This window comes from Cinclus cinclus, chromosome 15 (assembly GCF_963662255.1).
Source record: "Cinclus cinclus chromosome 15, bCinCin1.1, whole genome shotgun sequence".
Taxonomy (NCBI): Eukaryota; Metazoa; Chordata; class Aves; order Passeriformes; family Cinclidae; genus Cinclus; species Cinclus cinclus.
The window spans coordinates 15638309-15659083 of NC_085060.1; the positions used below are offsets into that span (position 1 = coordinate 15638309).

General features: G+C 42.7%; 1 protein-coding gene across 1 annotated transcript in view; it reads left to right on the plus strand.

Annotated features, from left to right (window-relative positions):
* Positions 1-9645: 9645 nt before the first annotated feature.
* Positions 9646-20775, plus strand: part of DACH2 (dachshund family transcription factor 2) — a 246612-nt gene continuing 235482 nt past the window's right edge. The window contains exon 1 of the mRNA XM_062502722.1: positions 9646-10130. Coding sequence (XP_062358706.1) covers positions 9646-10130 — 485 coding nt within the window. The remainder of the gene's footprint in view (positions 10131-20775) is intronic.

Consider the following 20775-nt stretch of genomic DNA (forward strand, 5'->3'; position numbering starts at 1 on the left):
AACAGAGGGATCATCAGAGCCGGTGTGATAGCTGTAATTCCTGATACCTGGCATCTGTGAAAAACAGGGCTTGATCTTCCAGAATTTAACCTTTGACGTTACTTCATTTTATTTTGTTCCTTTACTCTTCCATGAGGGCCAGTGAGCCAAGTGCTAAAATCCCATTTCTGACCAGGGTTACTGTGACTTGTGGAAACAATTGCTCCTGCAGCCTTGCAGATGGCAGTTTCCTGACAGCCTCTTTTCAGATGGCTTCCTGAGTGACAAGGAATTCCCTAAAAAGGAATTGGGAAGATGGATTCCCAAGTGGGAAGCCTTACTTGTCTTTGTTCAGTTAAGTTATGGTGTCTTTCCTGCTTTCTTGGGATAAACAAAAACACGTTCATGCCACTACACAGAAAGATACTTTAAAAAACACACTTGGGGCTGTAAAAACTCACACATGAGCTGCCTCTGCCCAAGAGATGGAATGAAGAGAGCCTGTTGGAAGGATTTTCCTGAGTGGCTGCTCATAGGCAGAGGAATTGTCAGATGGGCTGATGATTGATGAGCTGCAGCACAGCCATGGAAAACCTCTGGCCAAAAGACAGACTTTAAAGTTTCCTCTCTATGTCCAGGAATTGGAATTTTTGTCCTCCAATGTCCTCTGTGTCCAGAAATTGGAATTTTAACATGTATTTTGTATGGAAAAAGATTGCACTGAAAGATGCTGGATTCAGGTAAGTTTCAATGAATGGAAAATATCAGCAAACCCAGGATTCCTGGATAGTTTTATGTACTGAAGTGAGCACAGTGTTCAATCAACATTCATTATTAAAATAGGAAAGAAAATTAGTGTCTGAAGTCCTATCACTCTAAGCAAAAACCTTTTTTTTTTAATTTTTAGTTTTCTTGGATTCTATTGATCATATAAAAGAGATCATTACCTAAAATAGAAAACTCAGGTTAATTTTTTAATTTGAAACTATGTTGTGCGTTTACATTTTAGGGAAAAATATTTACATTGCAAAGTCTCTATTAAACCTTGCTTTATTCTATATTCATAGACCTTGTGAGAGAAAATAGGGAAGATTTTGTCATATTTAAAATCATAATGGAATCAAATTGTAAGGCATCCCTTTAGAAAAAATTATGAATACTTTTGGTTTACAATGCAAAATACTCTAAAATTCATAATACTAATGAAAGATAGCAGTAATGGTTTCCCAGGGTACTAATAGGTTTTAACATTATAAGTATGGGCAAGGATAATTTTTAAAAACTCAAACTACAGGATGGTTATGCATTAAATAATTATGGTCACAGGTGTTCCAACCTGTACTTTCAATTCATGGCCTGATCATCCTTATGCCTCCACAAGTCACTGGTAATTCCATCAGAAAGTCAATGAAGTTAAAATATCTAGAGCCATGTTTATGTAAGATTGTGGTTTTTTTCAATGTTTGATGTGAAAGAAAGAAAGAGGAACAAAGGTAGATAAGGTCAATAATGTCTCCTGGATATGAAGAAAAGCACTTCTTTTGTATGACTTTATCCAAAAGCTCAGAGGACATACTGAGAGACAGAGAATGGTCAAGTTAAAAACAAATCCTGTTCTTAAATATTTGATTCTGATGTCACTCTGAGTTGCTTTGACTGGGATTCAGACAGATTCAATTCTACTGTGGATTCAGCCTCACCAGCCTGGGTTTTGTGACAGGGGTACAATAGCAGAATGAGTCCCCAGAGAGACCTTTCCCTGCACTTCCTGTAAAGAACTATAGAGTATCCTGGAGCTAATTTCATTAAATACTTATTTTTATTAAAAAAAAAGAGATAAGTTCATTATATTTTCTTCAATCTCCATCAGAGCTGTGAAAAGGCTGACCCAAATGTTGGCAGAGTGGCAGGAAAGCCTCAGGACCAGACTCACTTCTCCAGGAGTTGAAAAAATAGATGAGAATTCTGAAGGAGAGGCTTTTGCAAGGTCTGTGTGAGCTCAGGAGTCAGTGGTTGTGTAGATCACTGGCCTGAACCTCCCTACACCTGCCTTCTGTTCCCTCCAGACTGTCTTCCTAATTCCCCAATTCTTTCCTCCCAGACTTCTTATTTAGGTGGAATTTTCATTCCTCCAAGGGAGTGTGAGGTACAACATCCTGGGCTTCATAAGCTGCAAACAGTATCCCAAATGAAAGTACTTACCTATTTTTAAATTTGCATTCTAAGTGAAATTCAAACCTTCCCAGGCACATGGTTCAGGGATCAAAGTGTCAAAATGGCATTTACTACCTCAACCAGTTTGGACCAGTTCCACTGATTCTTACTCACAACTCCAGACTGATTTCAGTAGGAACTGGCAGCAGATTGATATGACCTTATGGATTTCAGAAGAAATGTAGTGTTTGAAAAGACAGTATCATAAAATTGATGTTCAATGCAAAATACCCATTGATCCCTATTTGTGTCAATAAGACTTCTATAATTTGAAGATAGTAAGACACTGAAATGTCTAGTAGTATCCAAGGTAAAAATACCACTCACTTCCATGGAAACAGAAGCAGGCCCACATTATGAATACTAAAATATTATCTGTGTAATGAAGTATTTAAATCTTTATTATTTAATTACTGGTTTAGATAGTAAAAAAATCAAAGTATCTATAGAATTTTAAAAGATGGCAATTTCTTAATATTTACTCTCATGCTTATAAAAGATCTGGACTCCTGAATGATGTAAATCAATTATCCCTGTGTGTGTGAAATGCTGTAACAAGATCAATGAGACCTGAACACAAGGAGGCATCTTAGGATAACAGCTGCAGATGCACACGTTCTGTGGTGAAAACCAACCAAATGAACACACAATGCTCACCCTGATGGCTCTCCCTCCCCCACAGAAAATCCCTGCCATTACCCTGCCCAAGTGGAAATGCATGAAAGGAAAACAAAATAAGAGCAGGTAGCAGTCAGGATATCAGCACAGGCAAAGTACAATAAATGGTCACTCTTAAAGGTAAAAGGAATGCTTTGCATTCAGCTTGGGAATTTATTTTAGATGGGACTTAATGGTCAGACTCTGCTTACAACCAAAAGCTGTACAGTTAATGGCTCTGTGGAAAACTGCAAGGACAGATCTTTACTGCCTAAAATACATATTGGTTTTAAAGATGAGCTCAAGATGATTACTTTCACAATATTAATAATTCTGCCAATTGGATTTCCACAAAGTAGATTCAATAATATATTGGAAATATTTAGTCAATAAATCAATTACACTTCCATTGAGTCTGGATAGCTATAAATTGCTTTCTCATTGATAAAATTCTGTTTATGAAAACCTATTTTCAAGGAAATGACTCCTAAGGTTTTTATTGGCAAATGCTTTGCAGTTCAAACAGAAATAAGAATTAATGGAAGAGCCACATGAGCCTTATATGTATAAATAAAATATTTTCCAGAAACTTTTTTTTTGCTACTTATGTAGAATGTGATGTTTATGTTTAAAAATACCAACAATAATGTAAAGAAAATTAAATACCTTCTTATCCCACTAGATGGTGGTGCCTTCAGATTCGGGCGGAGATGCTCAGACAGCACAGGAAAACTTTTGCTTTCTTTAACTGACCTGCAAATGTGGAGAGAAGAGGTTGATCTTGTTCCTCTGGGCATAGTGACAAGCATTTGGCTCTGATGACTTGCTGAATATATTGAAGTACATGGAATTGTGTCCACGGTGCTTTGCTATGAGGTGTGTTTTAACTTCAATACACATCCAATAGTATTAAGTTTTTTTCCTGAAGAAGAAAAGGTGCAAACAATATTGAACCTTAATGATGATTGTGTCTCATGTAAAACAGCCTTGTTCCACCGAGGTTCTGCTCCTTTTGCTGCCCTCTCTCCTCAATCAAAACCCAGATGAACGTGGGGGATCATTAGCAATGATTGCATCTTTTATTTCTGTATTTCATTAGAACAAGCTTAAAAGTACCACTCACATTTTTGTATGACAAATGTGCTCCTGGCTTTCAGAAAAGGTATTTACACATCTGTTAGGCAAAAAGTGATAGTGCCAAATGTGGCAGGCCACATCTCTCCAGTGATAACACAAGTGACATTTTGATGAATACGAAAAGTGGATGGGACCTTGTTTGGGAGAGTATGTTTGTGCTTTAGTTGTCTCAGGCTCTGTAGTAAATGGTCACATCCTTCATGCCTCACCTAGAGCCGGGAGCTTGGGGCAGGTTCTGTGAACTGCAGAACTTCTCTCAAGGGCTGTGTCTGTCAAGGACTGGCCCAAGGAGATCCCGAGTCACGCTCAGGGCACGGAGGGAGCCTTGAGGTGCTGGCTCACCTGGGCTGGAGCTCACAAAGTATTAAATGTGCAACTCTGTCAGTGAGCAGCCACCAGTCCTGCCCACACAGGCTCTCCCAAACCAGCCACAGTTCCCTGTGTCCAGGGCAAGCCATGGGGACAGACTGCCAGGTGCACACGGTTGGTCCAGGGACCACTCGCCCAAATCTGTGCAAAGCAGTCAGGGATCAGTCAGAAGCAATGTGTGAGACTAGCCCTGGAAAGAACAAAAGGAGCCTGAACTGTTTTCATTTAGCTTAAATATCATGATGCCCATTGTTAGTATGAAAAATTTAAGATTAAAATCTGCTTTGTGGATGAAGAACTCTAGTCAGGTAAACTCTAACATTAGGTTTTCCAATTGTCTTTTTAAAGATGGTGTAAGGTTCAGAAAAGTTAAGGATGACCGTGTATATCTTGGAAAAGACTGCATTAATCAAGAACCCCAGACTTCTTTTGTCATCTGTTTTGTAACTGTTGTTGCTCAGTGGGTTTTACTCCTATCACCCAAGTGGCCACCCCATTTATAATACCTGGACTCATTTAGAAACCAGCCCTCCTTCTAGCACAGTTTGCTTCGTGCTTATTTGCTATATACTCCCTTCCATTTACTCTGTTCCTACTATTCTCCTCCTTCACTTTTTGATTCCCGTGTTTGCAACATCTCCTCAATTTTCTATTTCTGTTGCAGGTAACATAATGAACAGCAGCACAAAGCTAAGTTATGTCACATTAGTGCGACTTCCAAGAAAAATTACAGACCCAACAGTCCAGACACTTCCACGTGAGAACATCACAGCCAGTAAAGGCTTAATCTGAGACGTTTTAATGAGCACTTAGCAGGGAGTTCCTCGGTATATACAGAGGACTGAGGCAGAAAAATTGATACAGAAATGGATGTGGATGCCTGGTTCTTCTGTAGAGCTTTAATTGTTTTGCATGTTAGAATCTTCCCAGCTGTTTTAGGGAGAAGGGATCTGCTCTTACTTTCTCTAGAAAGGTAGGGCAGGATTTTCTGAAATCCTGAAGAAGCAAAATTCACTCCAATCATTGTTACTTGCTGCCATTAAGGGTTGAAATGCAGCATTTGCCAAGAGTGCAAGTTCCTTTATTTGATCCCTCTGACTGTACCAGTATAACTGCCAATCACAGGAAATACCTCTAATAACTCTTCCTTTTACTTAATAAGGAATACCACATCTTTAAAACATTAGAAACAGATGTCACTGCATTACTTCACTGCTGATGTATGTAATAGAAATGACACACTAATTAATTTAATGCAGTATAAATGTACTGATTATTTATCATGGCTGACAATAAAATTATGAAAACACTCAATTACAATCAGTGGTAATTCATTATTTATTGATTCTGCGTTATGCACACATTAATACAATACATTTAATCACCTAAGAGAAGGGATCATTTTTCTATTGATACTTAGACATTTGGATTCATCAGTTTTATGTAAAATCCTTGATGTTTAGGTGGGAAGTTTTAATTCACAATTCCAAAAAAAACCTCAGCTGAAATGTCAGAACTAAATTGAATACAAGTGTCAGGTACAAGTGTGTCTAGAAAAATGTGGGCACAAAGAATGACACACTAATTTCAGTCTCTTTTTCTCACGTCAGTGGCCTACATTTGTTAATATAATTGTGGGTACTCTTTCTCAAGGAATCCAAGGCATTAAACACTAACCCAGCAGAAAGCTAACACTGTTTTTTCTTCCTTTTCAAGCCTTTACTCAGAAGTAGCACCATCAGGGCTTTGCATGCTCAGGATTGAAGCTCAGAGCTCACTAGGACCCATTACCAGCTTTCAACTGGGCCCTGAGAAATGTCATTGTTAAGGATGAGGAGAAGGGTTTGTCACTCGGACTCCAGTTGGGTTGGAATTCAGAAAAAAAAAGGTGTTTCATTTCATCATGATTAGGATGCATTGCAAATGCTTCTTCCCGTTATCTTTTATTTTGGACCCGCAGTTACCTCTGACCCTTGTAAGTCTATGTTCACATCTATTCCCTCCCACTTATTTTAGGGACAATCCAAGCTCTTTACTAAAAAGTACCTTTTTTTTTTTCCCTATAATGTACTCACATTGGACGTACCTCTATGAAGTCCATAAAAAAATATTTTTAAAAATTACATTGTGATACCTATGGAATTCCTATTTTTATTGTCCTCCCTCATGTTTGGCTACAGGAAACTGAGCACAAAGAGCACTACTGAGCTTTCCAGTCTCCTCTAATCAAAATCATTACTTTTATTTCATAACCTACTGCTTCACTTAGCTGTCATTAGTTTTCCTCAGCGTCTCCCCCTTGTCAGGTGTTTTTTTCTCCCTGGAGAATTTTCTCCCTGGTGCCCATGGAGAGCAGGAGCCATGTTCTGCCAGCTGGCAAGAAGAGATTTCCAGGATGCTCTTCACTGGGGCTTTCCTCTCTCCTGCATCAGGGAAGACTCTTTCCCATTTCACTCCAGTGGGGCATATGCAAGGATGATAAAAACAAAAACAAACAAATGGAACCTTTGCTTGACATCTTGCCATACAAACACAGCCGATTTTTGTACAGGATTAATACACAATACACCAATATTTCTATGGCTGCCAGTGTAAGAAAACACTGTAAGAAAACAGCGTTTTGCACACCAGTCAAAAAGAAAGAGAACCAATGAAACCTTACTTTTAAAGTAATATTCTGCAATACTTACTTCAGCTATAGGGAGGCTTAGTAGTTTGTACACATTCAGATTACGTACTGCTGGACTCCATTCAAATAAACCATCTGGATACTTTATAACTGACAAGATATTACTGGATGATTGTTAGGCTTTAGTAACGTTGCCTTGTCTTTAACAAAATTACAGAGAAATAATAATATTCATGGATATAGTTGATTTGTATATGCTTAGCTGAACTGGACAGCTGCCTGGCATTAATTCTCAAACCTTGAGCATTTTCTAAGTTTCAGAGCAGTTCTTCTCTCCATGGACAGTCACCTCTCAAGGGTACTGCTTTTACTACAGCCTTTATGATTTTTTATTGCTTCATGCCACTCCAACTCGCTGGGTGTTGATGTGCAAGGTTTCCTCTGGCCTTGTGAAAATTCAGTCTTATTTAGAAATATGTTTAGCTTATGGAAGGCATTAAAGTCAAAAAGGAAAAAAGAATTCTCGTGGTGGATTTTGATTGTCGCATTCATCTCAAAGGGGAAAAAAGTCCTTAAAAGGGCAGTTTTAGAATCTGATTTCTTAAATCTTTTAATAGCAATTATGTTCAGAAAATTAACACCCAAAAGTTTCTATCTGGAGTCAGCTATTTGCTATTTCTATAATTTCCAGTATATAAATATCTCAGATGAGTTCAGGGCTTTATTGTACTGAACACTGCCAAATTAAGTAGCCATTGCCCCACAGAGCTTCCAGTCTAAGGTTTGAGCCTAAAAAGATGCATGAACTAGTTCAGAAAATACAAAAATTCTTACTGAAAGGTATTAATTTAAACTAAATTATGTGAAAATTCTGCCTTGGACTCAGGCAGTGAGGTTAGAGACCTAAAACTAGTGGCCAGGCTTCTTAGAACACATAAAATCAATGGGGAGATGGGGAGGTTCCTCCCGAGTGTAATTTAAGATCAGTTATGTTCACAAATATAGCAATTTAGTTAGCATACAGTCATCTTCTCTCATCTAAAATGGGATTACTCATAATGCAAAAAACATTATACTTTGCAGAGAAGGTGCCTAAATAAGCAAGCCTAGGAAAAGGAAAGACAAGATGGCACACACAGGCAATGGAATCGTGGAAACAGCTGAAATGAGCTGTTGGTATTGCTTGCTTGGCATCAACTTGAAAAGTTTTGCTTATTCTTTTCTGCTTGCTTTGTTTATTGAATGGCTTAGGAAAAAGCTAAAAACAAAACAAAACAAACAAAAAAAAAAACCAAACGAGGCGGGGAGTGAGAAAGTTAAAGGACTAGGAAAGAAGGAAAGATGAAGAATGAAAACCAGTGGCAACACACAGGAAAGAAGGATGTTGAAACACAGGAAAAACGCAAAGAGGGTGGGAAGAGAGGTGCGATACAACACTGGGAGTGGGTGAGAAGCAAATAACAATTGTAGCCAGCGTGCCCTGGGTCTGAGCATCCCTGGCGGCTCTGGTTCAGGGAGAAGGGCCCAGGAGGCTCGGCAGCTGTGGGGTCCCCAGCCCCGGGCCGGGTGGAGGAGGCAGGGATGTTGTGCCGTTCCCAGGATGCCCGCAGGCCGAGGTGCCCCACGGCTTTTGGGGGCTGCTGAGCACAGGGCCGAGCCCCTGGAGGCCGAACCGCGGCCGATGCCGCAGCCAGGCTGGGGATTTCAAGGAACCGCGTGCCAGGAGTCCCGAGATCGGGCTTTGCCCGGTGTGAGCGGCCACAAACTTGCCCATCTCCCACATCTCCCTCTCCGTGCTGCTTGTGCCCCTCTCTGCTGGTCTCGCCTCGCCTTAGGGTGACCCAGTGGCCGCGGACCCGCAGCCCTGTGCTGGGCCGGTGCGTTCCCTCCGGCTTTGTCTCCCCAACCACACCGAGCTCTGCTCTCCCTCTGCTCTGCCGGGACACAGGTGTTTCAACCCTCGCAAACGTGCCAGGGTACAGCGACCGCTCCAGCTCCCTGGGGAAGGGATGGGGACGGGAATGGGACGGGAATGGGAAAGGATGGGGAAAGGAACGGGAAGGGAGGGGGACGGGGATGGGAAGGGATGGGGAAGGGGATGGGGAAGGGGATGGGGAAGGGGATGGGACAGGGGATGGGACAGGGGATGGGGAAGGGGATGGGACAGGGGATGGGGAAGGGGATGGGACAGGGGATGGGACAGGGGATGGGACAGGGGATGGGACAGGGGATGAGGACGGCCCCAGCGCTGCCTCCGCTCCGCTCCCTTCCCTCCGAGCGGGACCCCCTCCCAGCCCCACGGCATTCCGCCACAGCCCGGCGAGCGGGACGTTCTCGCAGCCCGAGGAGCCGGCTCCACGCTTCCCCCCCGTAAACTTCGCCCCGAGTCGCGGCTCCGGGGCTCCCTGCCCCGGCCGCCTCTCGCCCCCCGCCCCAGGTGCGCGGCCGGCGCTGCCCCGCCCCGCCCGGCCCGCAGCCACTGGCGGCGGCGGCGCTGGCGGCGGGCGGGGCGCATTGGCTGGAGGGCGCCGTCACTCTCCCCCGGCGGCGCTGGGGAGGGGTCTGGGCGCTGCGTGCGGGCGGCGGGAGCGCGGCGGGTCCGGCGGCACCGCACGGAGCGCAGCGCGGGGCTCGGGCAGCCGCGGGGAGCCGCGCCGGCCATGGCGGTGTCCGCGCCGCCCGTCATCGCCGCAACTTCCAGCGGCGGCGGCGCGGGGGGCTCGGCGGGCTTGTTCCGGGCGGACCCGCTGTACTCCAGCCCCGCGGAGTCCCCGCGCCTCACCAACAGCCTCGTCAACACTTTCCTCTCGGCCGGCGGCGGCGGGGCCGGCGCGGGCGGCGGCGGCGGCGGCAACGAGTGTAAGATGGTCGACCTGCACGGGGTGAAGGTGGCCTCGTTCCTCGTGGAGGGGCAGGAGCTGATCTGCCTGCCGCAGGTCTTTGATCTCTTCCTCAAGCACCTGGTGGGAGGGCTGCACACGGTCTACACCAAGCTGAAGCGGCTGGATATATCGCCCGTGGTGTGCACGGTGGAGCAGGTCCGCATCCTGCGCGGGCTGGGGGCCATCCAGCCCGGCGTCAATCGCTGCAAGCTCATCACCAGGAAGGACTTCGAAACTTTGTACAACGACTGCACCAACGCGAGGTGAGCGCAGGGTCCGCGCTCGGCCCGGCCGGGGCGCGGGTCCCAGGGCAGGGGGGAACCGAGGGGCTGAGCGGGGCTGGGTGCGGCCGTGCCCGCATGGAAAACTTCCCTGCTTCCATGGCCGGGACCGCCGGGCAGCGAGCGGCTCCGCGCGCCGCTCCCCAAACTTTTCTCCAGACAGAGAAAGCCGATAGTTCCCGAAAACGCTTTTTAAAAAAACAACCCAAATCCCCAGAAGTTTTCTCGGTTATTTTTGTCCCGCCGGACCCGCGGCTGTGCCAGCCGGGTGCCCGGGCAGGGGCTGCGGGTCCCGGGGGCTCCTGCCCTGCCCGGCTCCGCTCACCGAGCTCCCGCATCCCCGCTGGGTCCCGCATCCCCGGGCTCATAATGCTGGTTTGCGACCTCATGGCTGCTGCCTTTAGAAATGATAATGATCTAAATAAACACAAAACCCTCTCGGGGCTCGGCGGGAGCGCTGGTGCCGTGGGGCAGGGTGTAAGGCAGGCGCCTCGGAGATGCCGTTCCGTGCTTCAGCAGTTGGTGAGGGATGTCTGCAGGAACATTTCCATGTCAGCGTGCTGCTGCTTTCTGTGCAGCAAACTTTCTTCACAGACGCTTCAGCGAGCTTTGGGTGCGATGCCCGACCCGCGGCGGGCAGTGCTCGGGAGCCGTGTGCTTTGTGTCACTGGTTCCACCTGCCTAGCACTGAACCGGCCTTTATTTTTAATAACTTAATTCCGTGCCGGTGCGGGGCCTGATCCTGCACTCGCTGCTGAAGCAGGAGCAGACCGGGCGTCGTTCCTGAATGCAGTATTTGCTTTGTTTCGAGTCGCTTTATATTACAGGTGCTAGATTAGAGGCGCACTTAATTCCTAGATCTGTTCATATGAACTATGTGCTTTTTTTTCTTGCACTCGTCCTGTTTCTGTAACCCCTTCTCCCGCTGCCTATTTCAATGTCAGGCACCTCGATGACATCACACCCACTGCTTTATTAAAGTGATGGGTTTGGATCAATGTCTGAGACTTGCATTAATTTTATTCCAATACATTAGATTACTAAGGGGCACATCTAACACATAAATGCTTCTGTGAAATGTTTCTGAGACTCGACTAGCATGAAAGTTGATGCTTCAAGAAACACATCTCGCTAATTTCTGTGACCCTGCCGAAGTTTTTTATTAGGGAAATACAGGATCCAATCTGATGATGCAGCCTGTAGCTGCAGTCTGTCTAATGATTTCTGCCCTCTTAAAACCAGCGATTTAAAATCTCAAAATGCTGGAGTGTTAAGTGTTTAAAACTTGTATTTCCCAACTTTTTTTTCTTCTCCCATTTCTGTCAGAGACTTTCGGGTGTGACAGGACAAGGGAATGAGGAACACAGGGAGCAGTGGGGAGGGCTCCTGGGGGAGATGCAGGTGAGGAGCAGATGATGCTCCAGGAGGGGCAGTGAGTGGAACAGAGCCCTGGGGATAAGGCTGGGCAGAGCTCAGCTCAGGCTCACACGTGTTGAATGTCCTTAAACTCTCCCCATGTGAAAAACTTGTATTTTCACCTGTTCAAGAGCAGCAAATCCGTTTACATTTTCACTGCTTTATGGAAATGCCTGGTTGGAAGAACCTGCTCACATCAAGGTGTTTAGTATTCATAGGTTTCAGGTGTAGTGCATGAGGAGCATTATCAGCGCACCTGAAACTTTGCTCCAGCATTGTAACTTAACGTTTAATTGTATTCTGTCCTGCTAATTAAATGCTTAATGCCTCATTTTATTTGCAGACTATTTCCCTTGAACAGTCCATACGTACTGGAGAGAATGTTAGGTAAAAATAGTCAAGTACATGAGTAATCTTAACAATTTTTGTTTGCTGGGAAGTGACCTGGGAAGCACTGCAGTGCACATTATCAAACAAATTAAATGCAGTAGAACTGTTAAAAAAAGACGTGCTCACAGTTACTAGTTCTGTACTTGGAAAGTAAAGGCTTGAAAATATGTGATCTTTTAGAAATACTGCTCTCAACTCGGAATAATGTGCATTGCTTTTGTAGTTAATTTTTTTAGTTGGTAGCTGTTTATGTATTTTATTTGAATGCTGTAGAAATGCTGCAGTAAACCCAAAAGCTGATAGAAAAAGCAGTAAGAAACGCTGGGTATCATTATTTTCACTGTTAATTGTCTTGTAAAAGTTGGTGTCTTTTATGTTAGTGCGCACTTTTAGTTATTTTTTAATTGCAATGCAAACCATCAAATAGATATCATTTTAAAAAAAGATAAATTCTACTGCTTATGCTTACTCTTGCATTTTTCTAGTTGAATTTGTCTACAGAGCTCGTAAGAGCTGCAGAGAAACACACCCATGGGTGAAAGTTTTTTGGTGTTTGTGTTCTGTAGCAGGAGTTACTCTGTCCAGCAGCTTTGACCTGTGTATTTCTGTAGTAGTTTCACATGCACTGTTTACATTTTGATCACATGTTTACAGAATGTTCCTAAAATGTTTGTTGTTAGCCAGCACCATGCACTGTAATTTGCAAGCAAGGTTTATGAAATGAAACTAACTGCTCATTTCATTGCAGGTCCCACCTTCGAGTACAACATACTGACAAAATCTAGCTCCTGATGGGCAGTACCTTAGATTACTTAAATTATGAAGGATTGCTTGAATTTAGTAGTAAAGCATTTTACCTAATTAAAAAAACACACTATAATGAGGACTTATTTTTAAAAGGAAGTTAAAAACTGTTGTAAGAACATATTTATGATAGTACATATGTCAGTCCTGAAAAATAGGATTATGAGTATGATCGCAACCTGTTCCACACGGTTCTGGGTTTGCTGGATGCTACTGGCCTCTGAAAAAGCATAGTGCTGGTCTGGATTATTCAGTGAATGGTCAGAATAATTTCCAGAAAAGAGCATTTCAGTACATGGCATATTTTTTATGATTTAAAGTAACCAGTTAAGCTAATACTTGTATTACTTTGGCTATTCACAAACAATAAAAGGCTTTAGAAATGAATGTAAGCAGTAAATGCAGACATTTAATTTTATGAGATAATGAGGGTCTAGTCATGTTGACTATTAAAAGCTACCCTATAGTCAGCAGTACTGTCTTTTATTAGGAGACTGATGTCAAGATTATAATTAAAGCAGTCCAGCCATGTAGCACTGCACACAGCTTCCTGTATATTGATAGGAAATGTGAGCATCTGATTCTCCATAAACTTCTCTAAGTGGATATTTAGCTTGCATTCAGACTTGGCCAAATCTATGAATTTTGGAGGTGTTAGCATTTTTAAATAAAGATCTGTTTTTCAGTTACCTTCTCTTCCTTGGAGGGGAGACTCACTACAGACACTGGAGGGAGAGCACTGGCAAAGTGGATTCTGCTTGAGATGGAGAAAGGAATTCTCCCACGTCCTGAGCAGTGTAGTTATGCTTTTGGAAAAATCTCTTCTTTCTTTTTGGATATCTTGCAAGTCTGTGCCTGTTCAAAACTCCTAAAATACTTGAATATTTTCATGAGATGCATATCTAATCCGGAGAACCCTTGATTAAAATTCCCTCCTTTCTTCATAGCACTAGAGCTCCCCATTTGAAGTATTACATGCTTTTCCTCCAAAATGGAGTATTTGTATGATTCCTGCATGTGTATATGCATAATACATATGTAATTTTCTACTGAGACTTCCACAACTGAAAAATACTGTGTTTTTCTAGCAAAGACAAAAAAGCTAAACAATTAGGTATTAATGATATTCTTGTTGCATATTCAAAAGGTCTTTGCAAGCATTTCTTCTCCTTTTTTCTTTTCACCATTTCAACCTGCAGAACTCTTCACTGTCACTTCAAATCACACAATTCTACAAAGATAAAACAACATTTAAACTCATTTGCTTTGGGAGGAAAATTGAGCATTTGCACCCAATAAGCCTGATTGTGGAACTGCATGCAAATTGTGTTTTGATTTATCTCTTTTGCACTTTTTTCCATTTGAATTGATCTTGCATTAATTTCGCCAAGCGGCTCTGTGAGGCTGCAGATGTTGCCCTGTGTTTAATAAATCAATGAGACAGATCTGAATGAATCACTTCAGATGGATTCTCTGCTCGGTTTGATGTCTAGATGTTATTCTTAGCTTGTTATCATGACAGATGCATTAATGTTCCCATACACTGCCAGCAATGTCAAAGAGATTGAAGCTTTTAAAGTGGCGGTATCCCCTTTTCCCCCTTCTCTTGGAATAACTAAATTGCCTTTAGGAATAGGTCAAAATATAAATTTAATCTTGGCATTATTGTGGGGGAAGATGCTAAACTTCTGATCGTATTACACCACAGGTAAATGCAGATTCTTACAGAATGATTAATTATTCCCAAATAGTGGAGATCAATATTAAAATCTAAACATAGGATAGCTCCTTAATAGAGTAACCACTTTCTCAGCATTAATATTTCATTGTAATAGGAATGATACAAATAAATAATATAAGACTAGAACATGTTAAAAGTATTGCTATAAATAGAATATCATTGTGTCCAAATTGATTACAGGCTGAAGTAAGGCTTTTCTCCTTTTTTTTTTCTTTTTTTACCTCATTAAGAACTTTAAAAGAAAGTTAAGTATGTCTGGATTCAGCATCCTTTAGATTTAAAATACTTTGTTTCTGCTGCTACTCCCCAGGTAGGGCCAGGAATGTTGGAGAAGTTGTTGATCCCTGTTAATTTCGGGTCGGTTTAGTCTGGTATCCATTATCTTGGACAGAACCTGTGGAACACAAACCGAAAAAGACTGGAATGTGTCTTTGTGGAAAGGTTTTAAATGCTGAAGGAAAGATAGCACAAAGTGTAAAGTACTCTGCCATGAATAATGAAGATCTATTTCCCACATAGGCTATGCACAGCTTTTATTTTGTAATGTTCACTAAACCACTCGTGGTCATTGTTTTTCTTTGGAGGATAAAACAGTATTTTGTGCAGTTGTTTGCACAAAAACCTGATTTATCTCTGTGCCACTTTTATTTTCATTTAAAAAATTATCAGGAACGTTCCTTTTCGTAATCTTTCCTCGAAACGGAAGAACTTTGACTTTTTGTCTTTAAGGCTTCTGAGAATAAATTGGAGAAACTGGCTGTAACGGATCTAGATTTATGTTGGCATTCTTGGTATTCTTGCTCCAGTAGTTCCAATTTGATAAAGGAAACAATATATGTAATAGAAATTCACAGTTTATTCAAATGAGTTTAAGCTTTAGCATTGTTATATTTGCCTTTCTCTCACCAATATATCAATGTGTGGCAATAGCATTATGCTCAGGAAGCCTCCAGAAGGGACCAGCTCTGTAGATGGGGAATTATTCTCACGCTGGGGCTGTGGCTGCACACGCAGCCTCTGTTTGTGCACTGCCTTGAAAGGCAGGGAAAATCAACTTTTGGAGGGCTGAGGAGCACAGCAAAGTCCACTGAATTAAAGAATCATGTTTTATGGTATGGCAGTGGCCTTAGAGTGGGAAACTAGTTTCTACCTGCCTTAGTAATTTTGCAGTGAATATTTCAAATGAGCCTCGTGAGATGTTTTAAAGAATTGTCTTGTTTATTTCAGTGCTTTCAGGCTGGAGCTGATGTTTTGTAAGGGCTGTTTGTCAGCATTAGTATTAAAAAGGTGTTAAAATCTGGACTGTAAAGTCTCTTGTTTTGGCTTCGCTGGGGTGAGCCTCCCTTTCATGCCAGGGGCCATTTGCCAGAACAAGGGCAAAGAACTTAAAATTATGTTTCTAGGATCTGAGCCCTTCTCATCAGAGGTGGGACATATTTACTGAACCCTGCTTTTGAAAGAATGTGTTCCTATGTTTTTGGGTCTGATCTTGTGCTTGTTGAATGTGGGATCTTGAATCTCCTTTGTGCCTCTCCAGAGGTTGTAATTACGAATTTTCTGAAGTTACAAACGAATTTATCCAAATCCTTACTTTAGAATACATGGAAAGTTCCCAGCTGGTGGCTTTTGTAAGTTCTTTGTGTGATTATCAGTGTATTAAAACCTGAAGGTGTATGGAAATGCGTAATTTTAATGATTATTTACATGCATGGTACTAATATCAAACCCAAACATAATGAGGCTACTTCAGAGTTCCTGCTGCCTGGGATGTGTTCCTTTGGTGTAAGCCAAGGCAAGGTTTTATATGTTCCGATTAAACCTGCATTCCCAAGCACAAGTATGTTAGTTAGTAATGATTCTTAGTGATTTAGATTTATCCTGCTTGATATTAGAACTGTCCCTCGGGGCTACAAGCTTTTGATCTTTGTTCCCTCTTGGTAAAACAGGGTTATCCAAAGTGACTGGGTAATAAGGTTTCCCCTCTCCCTCCCTTCTACAACCTGTAAGGAACACTGATACCTATTAACCAGTGTACTTTGATACCTGCCCCAGAAGGTTCCAATATCCGAATCCTGTAAAGCAGAAATTTCTTTGCTCGCCTTTAATTTTTGGTAGCGCAGCCGTGTTGTTGTTTTGTGTGTGTGTGTGTGTGTGTGTGTGTAAAGTTTATTGTCACTAGCAGGCATGGGGAGATTATATTCCCTTGTCGGTACATCTTGACCCGCTGAGCCCATTTTGCTCATTAAAGTAGATTATGTCAGAGCCTTTAGTGACTCACTCACAAATATCACTTCTCCAGAAAGTAAGAGCCAAACCCAATTAATGTGCTCCCTTTACTACTGTGCAGTGGTTTAAAGTGTGATGTTTAGGAGTGTATATTGTTCCTACGATAAGGTATAAAATGTTCGATTGCAATTGTGCCTGATGTTATCAAGTTTCTGGAAATTGATATCTGGTACTGGCATTTAACCTACATCCACTCCGTGTGCTATCTATGGGATGGGTTAAAAAGAAAAAGTACTATTGATCTGTAGCTGGATTAAAGTTTGAAATCGGCAACAGCATGAGCACAAAAGGCTTTTTTATGATTTCTCAGCTTGCCATTGATCTACCAGTTTTATTGCATTCATTATTTATTAAAAGAATTTGCAAGCTAAACATAACGTTAAGCTAGTTTGCACACAGGGACTGCACTTAGGAAATTGAATGGAAATTGCATTAGAGATGAACATCTGTGCTATTTTTCCACTCGTGTGTTTATGGGTTTGTATAAAAGGTGTATTGGATTAACAGTTATAACCATTATAGCTTGCAGCAATATGTTAGAACCCCGAGCATTTAGTAGTTATTTAAGGAGACTCTTTTTTTCTTACACAAAAATAGTATGGTAATGCCACGACAAACAGAGCTTTTATTGGATTATTCTTTATTAATGGGCTTTTTACAACTAATATGTAAAACTTGAGGTATCTTGCTATATTATGCATGTGCACTATTATCTATGCTACATAAGGCTCCATTAATATTGTCATTAATTGAAGGTTTCCAGTGACAGCATTAGTTAAGGATTTGGCATATAGTCACTGAAGTGTTGAAATGCATTTTATAGGAATGTAAGTACTGAAAAGATCCTTAATATATGTTCCTTCAGATTTTTCCCAGCAAGTGAAGTAGTTCACTCTCCTCCTTGAGCTGCGTGCTTTGTGTGGTGTATTATATCAGTCAGTCAGGTGAAGTCTTTAATGTTCTGAAATACTTTTCCATTTCGGTTAAGTGGTTCAGTTGCCCTTAACACTGGCTGTAGTTGTGTGTGACATACAAAGTGTAGGGTGGATCTAGAGTTTTGAAGTCATCTCCTGTAGTGATTTTAGAGTTTCTTGCTTGATTGTGCTGCTTCTGTAAAACAGAGAAGAAAATTGCTTCAGGGTCTTTGGGTGAAAAGTACGTTTGTATAATCAAGATGTTGCCTATTTATTTGGTCTAAAAGTAAGTCCAGTCTGTTTATGACTAAAATGTATTGAAATATGTCATGTTGTGCATCAGCAGTGCACTTGGAGTTATTATATTCAGGACTCAACCTGATCTATCTAACAGCTTGTCAGACGTGAGGGTTTCCTGTGCTCAAACACAGAAATGAGCTTCATGCCAGGAGGTTGTGCTGCCTCCTTTGAATGCCACCCCCGCATCCTTTTTGTCTCTGGTAGGACGACGGTATTTTGAGCAGAGGTAGCTCTGATTTTTTTTTTTTTTTTTTGAAAGAATCTCAGGGCTATTTTTTCAGCAGCATTTTGTATTTTCTGTTCTTAGTCTTCCTCACTCTTGTTCCCAGCCATAGGCTCCTGTGATCAGAGTTTTCATTTTCTATCAGATAACACATTTCAGCTACCCTGTAAGTTGAAGCGGGAATTTTATTTAATACAGGATTTATGCAGTTAAGATACACACATATTCATTGATAAAATGTTTGCATACACACCAATTTATGTATGATGGATTTGAACTAAACTTCTGGATTTTTCCAAAGCTTTCTCAGCCATGGAAATCAACCTTGATTTTTGGAGAGGGAGACCTTAGAATAATCCAGAAATTTAGTTTAAATTGCATTTGTTATGGGCATGAACTAAAATTGCTAAACAGACTTACAGGGCTGTGTGGGTTATCTTGATGTCCTTAGTTAAAGTCTTTAGGGGTTTATTTTATGCTGGTCATAGCCATGTAAGTGAGTAATGTTCTCAGCATGTAATTCAATTCTGTCCAGTCTGTGGCAAGAGGACTTTTAGCCTGGGATGCCTTCGTGCTGTTTTAAATCAGCAAAACACCAAGACTTCTTTTTCTTTGCTCTTTTCAAGCCTGAATGGACAGTGGAGTTAAAACAGAGCACTTTTTATTTTCAGAAGTTCATCAGAGTTACTTTACGCTGTGAATACAGTTCCAAATCTAACATATTTTGCAGAATCACAGAATTGCTGAGGTTAGCAGGGTCCTCTTGAGGTCATCTTTGTGCATTTTGAGATGATGGCTATCCCTGTCTCTAAACTGGAGCTATGGATTGATGGCCCATGGGTGGGGAGTTGGCTGGATGGTCATGCTCAGAGCTGTCATCAGCTGCCAGACACCCAGGTGGTGCCCAGTGAGGAGTGGTGGTTCAGGCACTGGTGCTGTTTAGCACTGGTGTCAGGGACAGGGATGGGGGGATGGAGCCATGGGGACAGGGACAGGAGGGATGGAGCCATGGGGACAGGGACACTGGGATGGAGCCATTGGTGTTAGGGACAGGGACACTGGGATGGAGCCATGGGGACAGGGACACTGGGATGGAGCCATTGGTGTTAGGGACAGGGACACTGGGATGGAGCCATGGGGACAGGGACACTGGGATGGAGCCATTGGTGTTAGGGACAGGGACACTGGGATGGAGCCATGGGGACAGGGACACTGGGATGGAGCCATTGGTGTTAGGGACAGGGACACTGGGATGGAGCCATTGGGGACAGGGACACTGGGATGGAGCCATTGGTGTTAGGGACAGGGACACTGGGATGGACAGCAGCAGCCCAGGCTGGGTGGGGTGGTCACAGGCTGGAGGGAAGGGATGGATCCAGAGGGGGCTGGACAGGTGGGACTGGGCAAACCTCGTGGAGCTGGAGAAGGCCAAGTTCAGGGTGCTGGATGCCCAGAGAAGCTGTGGCTGCCCCTGGATCCCTGGAGGTGTTCAAGGCCAGGTTGGACAGGGCTTGGAGCACCCTGGGACAGTGGAAGGTGTCCCTGCCCGTGGAAGGTGTCCCTGCCCATGGAAGGGATGGGATGAGCTCTGAAGTCCCTTCCAACACAGACCATTCTGGGATTTTGTGGCCCAGACCAGTTCCTCTGTCTCAAGGGGTCAGCTGGAGTTTGGTCCTGAGCTGTCTCCAGTTAGATTTTGAGTATTTACAGGGACTGAGACTCGGCCTTTCTGAGCAGTTTATTTGCAGAGTAGAAAGAACTGTGCTGTGGAAGAAAGTTTCACTGGGGTGGCTGGATTCCGTGGGAGTTGGAGTGGATGTCGCAGGCTGGGGTCTGTGCCCTGCTGAGGAGTCACTCGGGCAGGTCAGTGCTGGTGTGTTTGTCCTTCCTGGGAATCAGCCGTGTCCTCTGGTGCCATCTCCATCTCACAGACCGTTTCCTGAAATCTTCTGTGTGAGCTGAGGAGCTGACTTGTCCTATTCCCCACCACTCCTAGAGAAGAATAGTTGTATATTTGTAATTGAAAAAATGAAGGTGGCTGTAAAGAAAGCTCCTGGCACAGAGGTTGTGCCAGCAGGGGGATTTAGTTACTTGTATGTTACAGTAACTTAAGAGTTGCTAATTAAAAAGATAAACCTAGTTGAAAGAAAAAAAAATATTTTGAGTTTCGTTTAGAACCTCTAATCAGCATGTTTCAAATACTGTAAATTATGCTTTTTCTTAAATGTGTAGTGGTTGTTTTTGCCTAGTGCAGGTTTTACATGCTAGCTAATAGACTGTTTTGATAACAGTTAATCAGAGAATGTCCTGCGTCTGTGAAATGTTATCCCTGTTGTTTTCTGTAAGGCTGATGAGGGCATCTCTCTTCAGGGCTGCAGGTGTCTGCAGCTGCCTCCTCTCCTCCTCGTACTTTTGAATGTTGTTGTGTGCTGAAGGAGGGCAATTTTCTAAAGAGCTGCTGAGATAATACTGAAAAACAGAAGCAGGAAAAATGTCTAGTCTTTCCAGTGTGACTTAAAATACGTGTCTAAACAAGAAAAACTGAAACGCCTC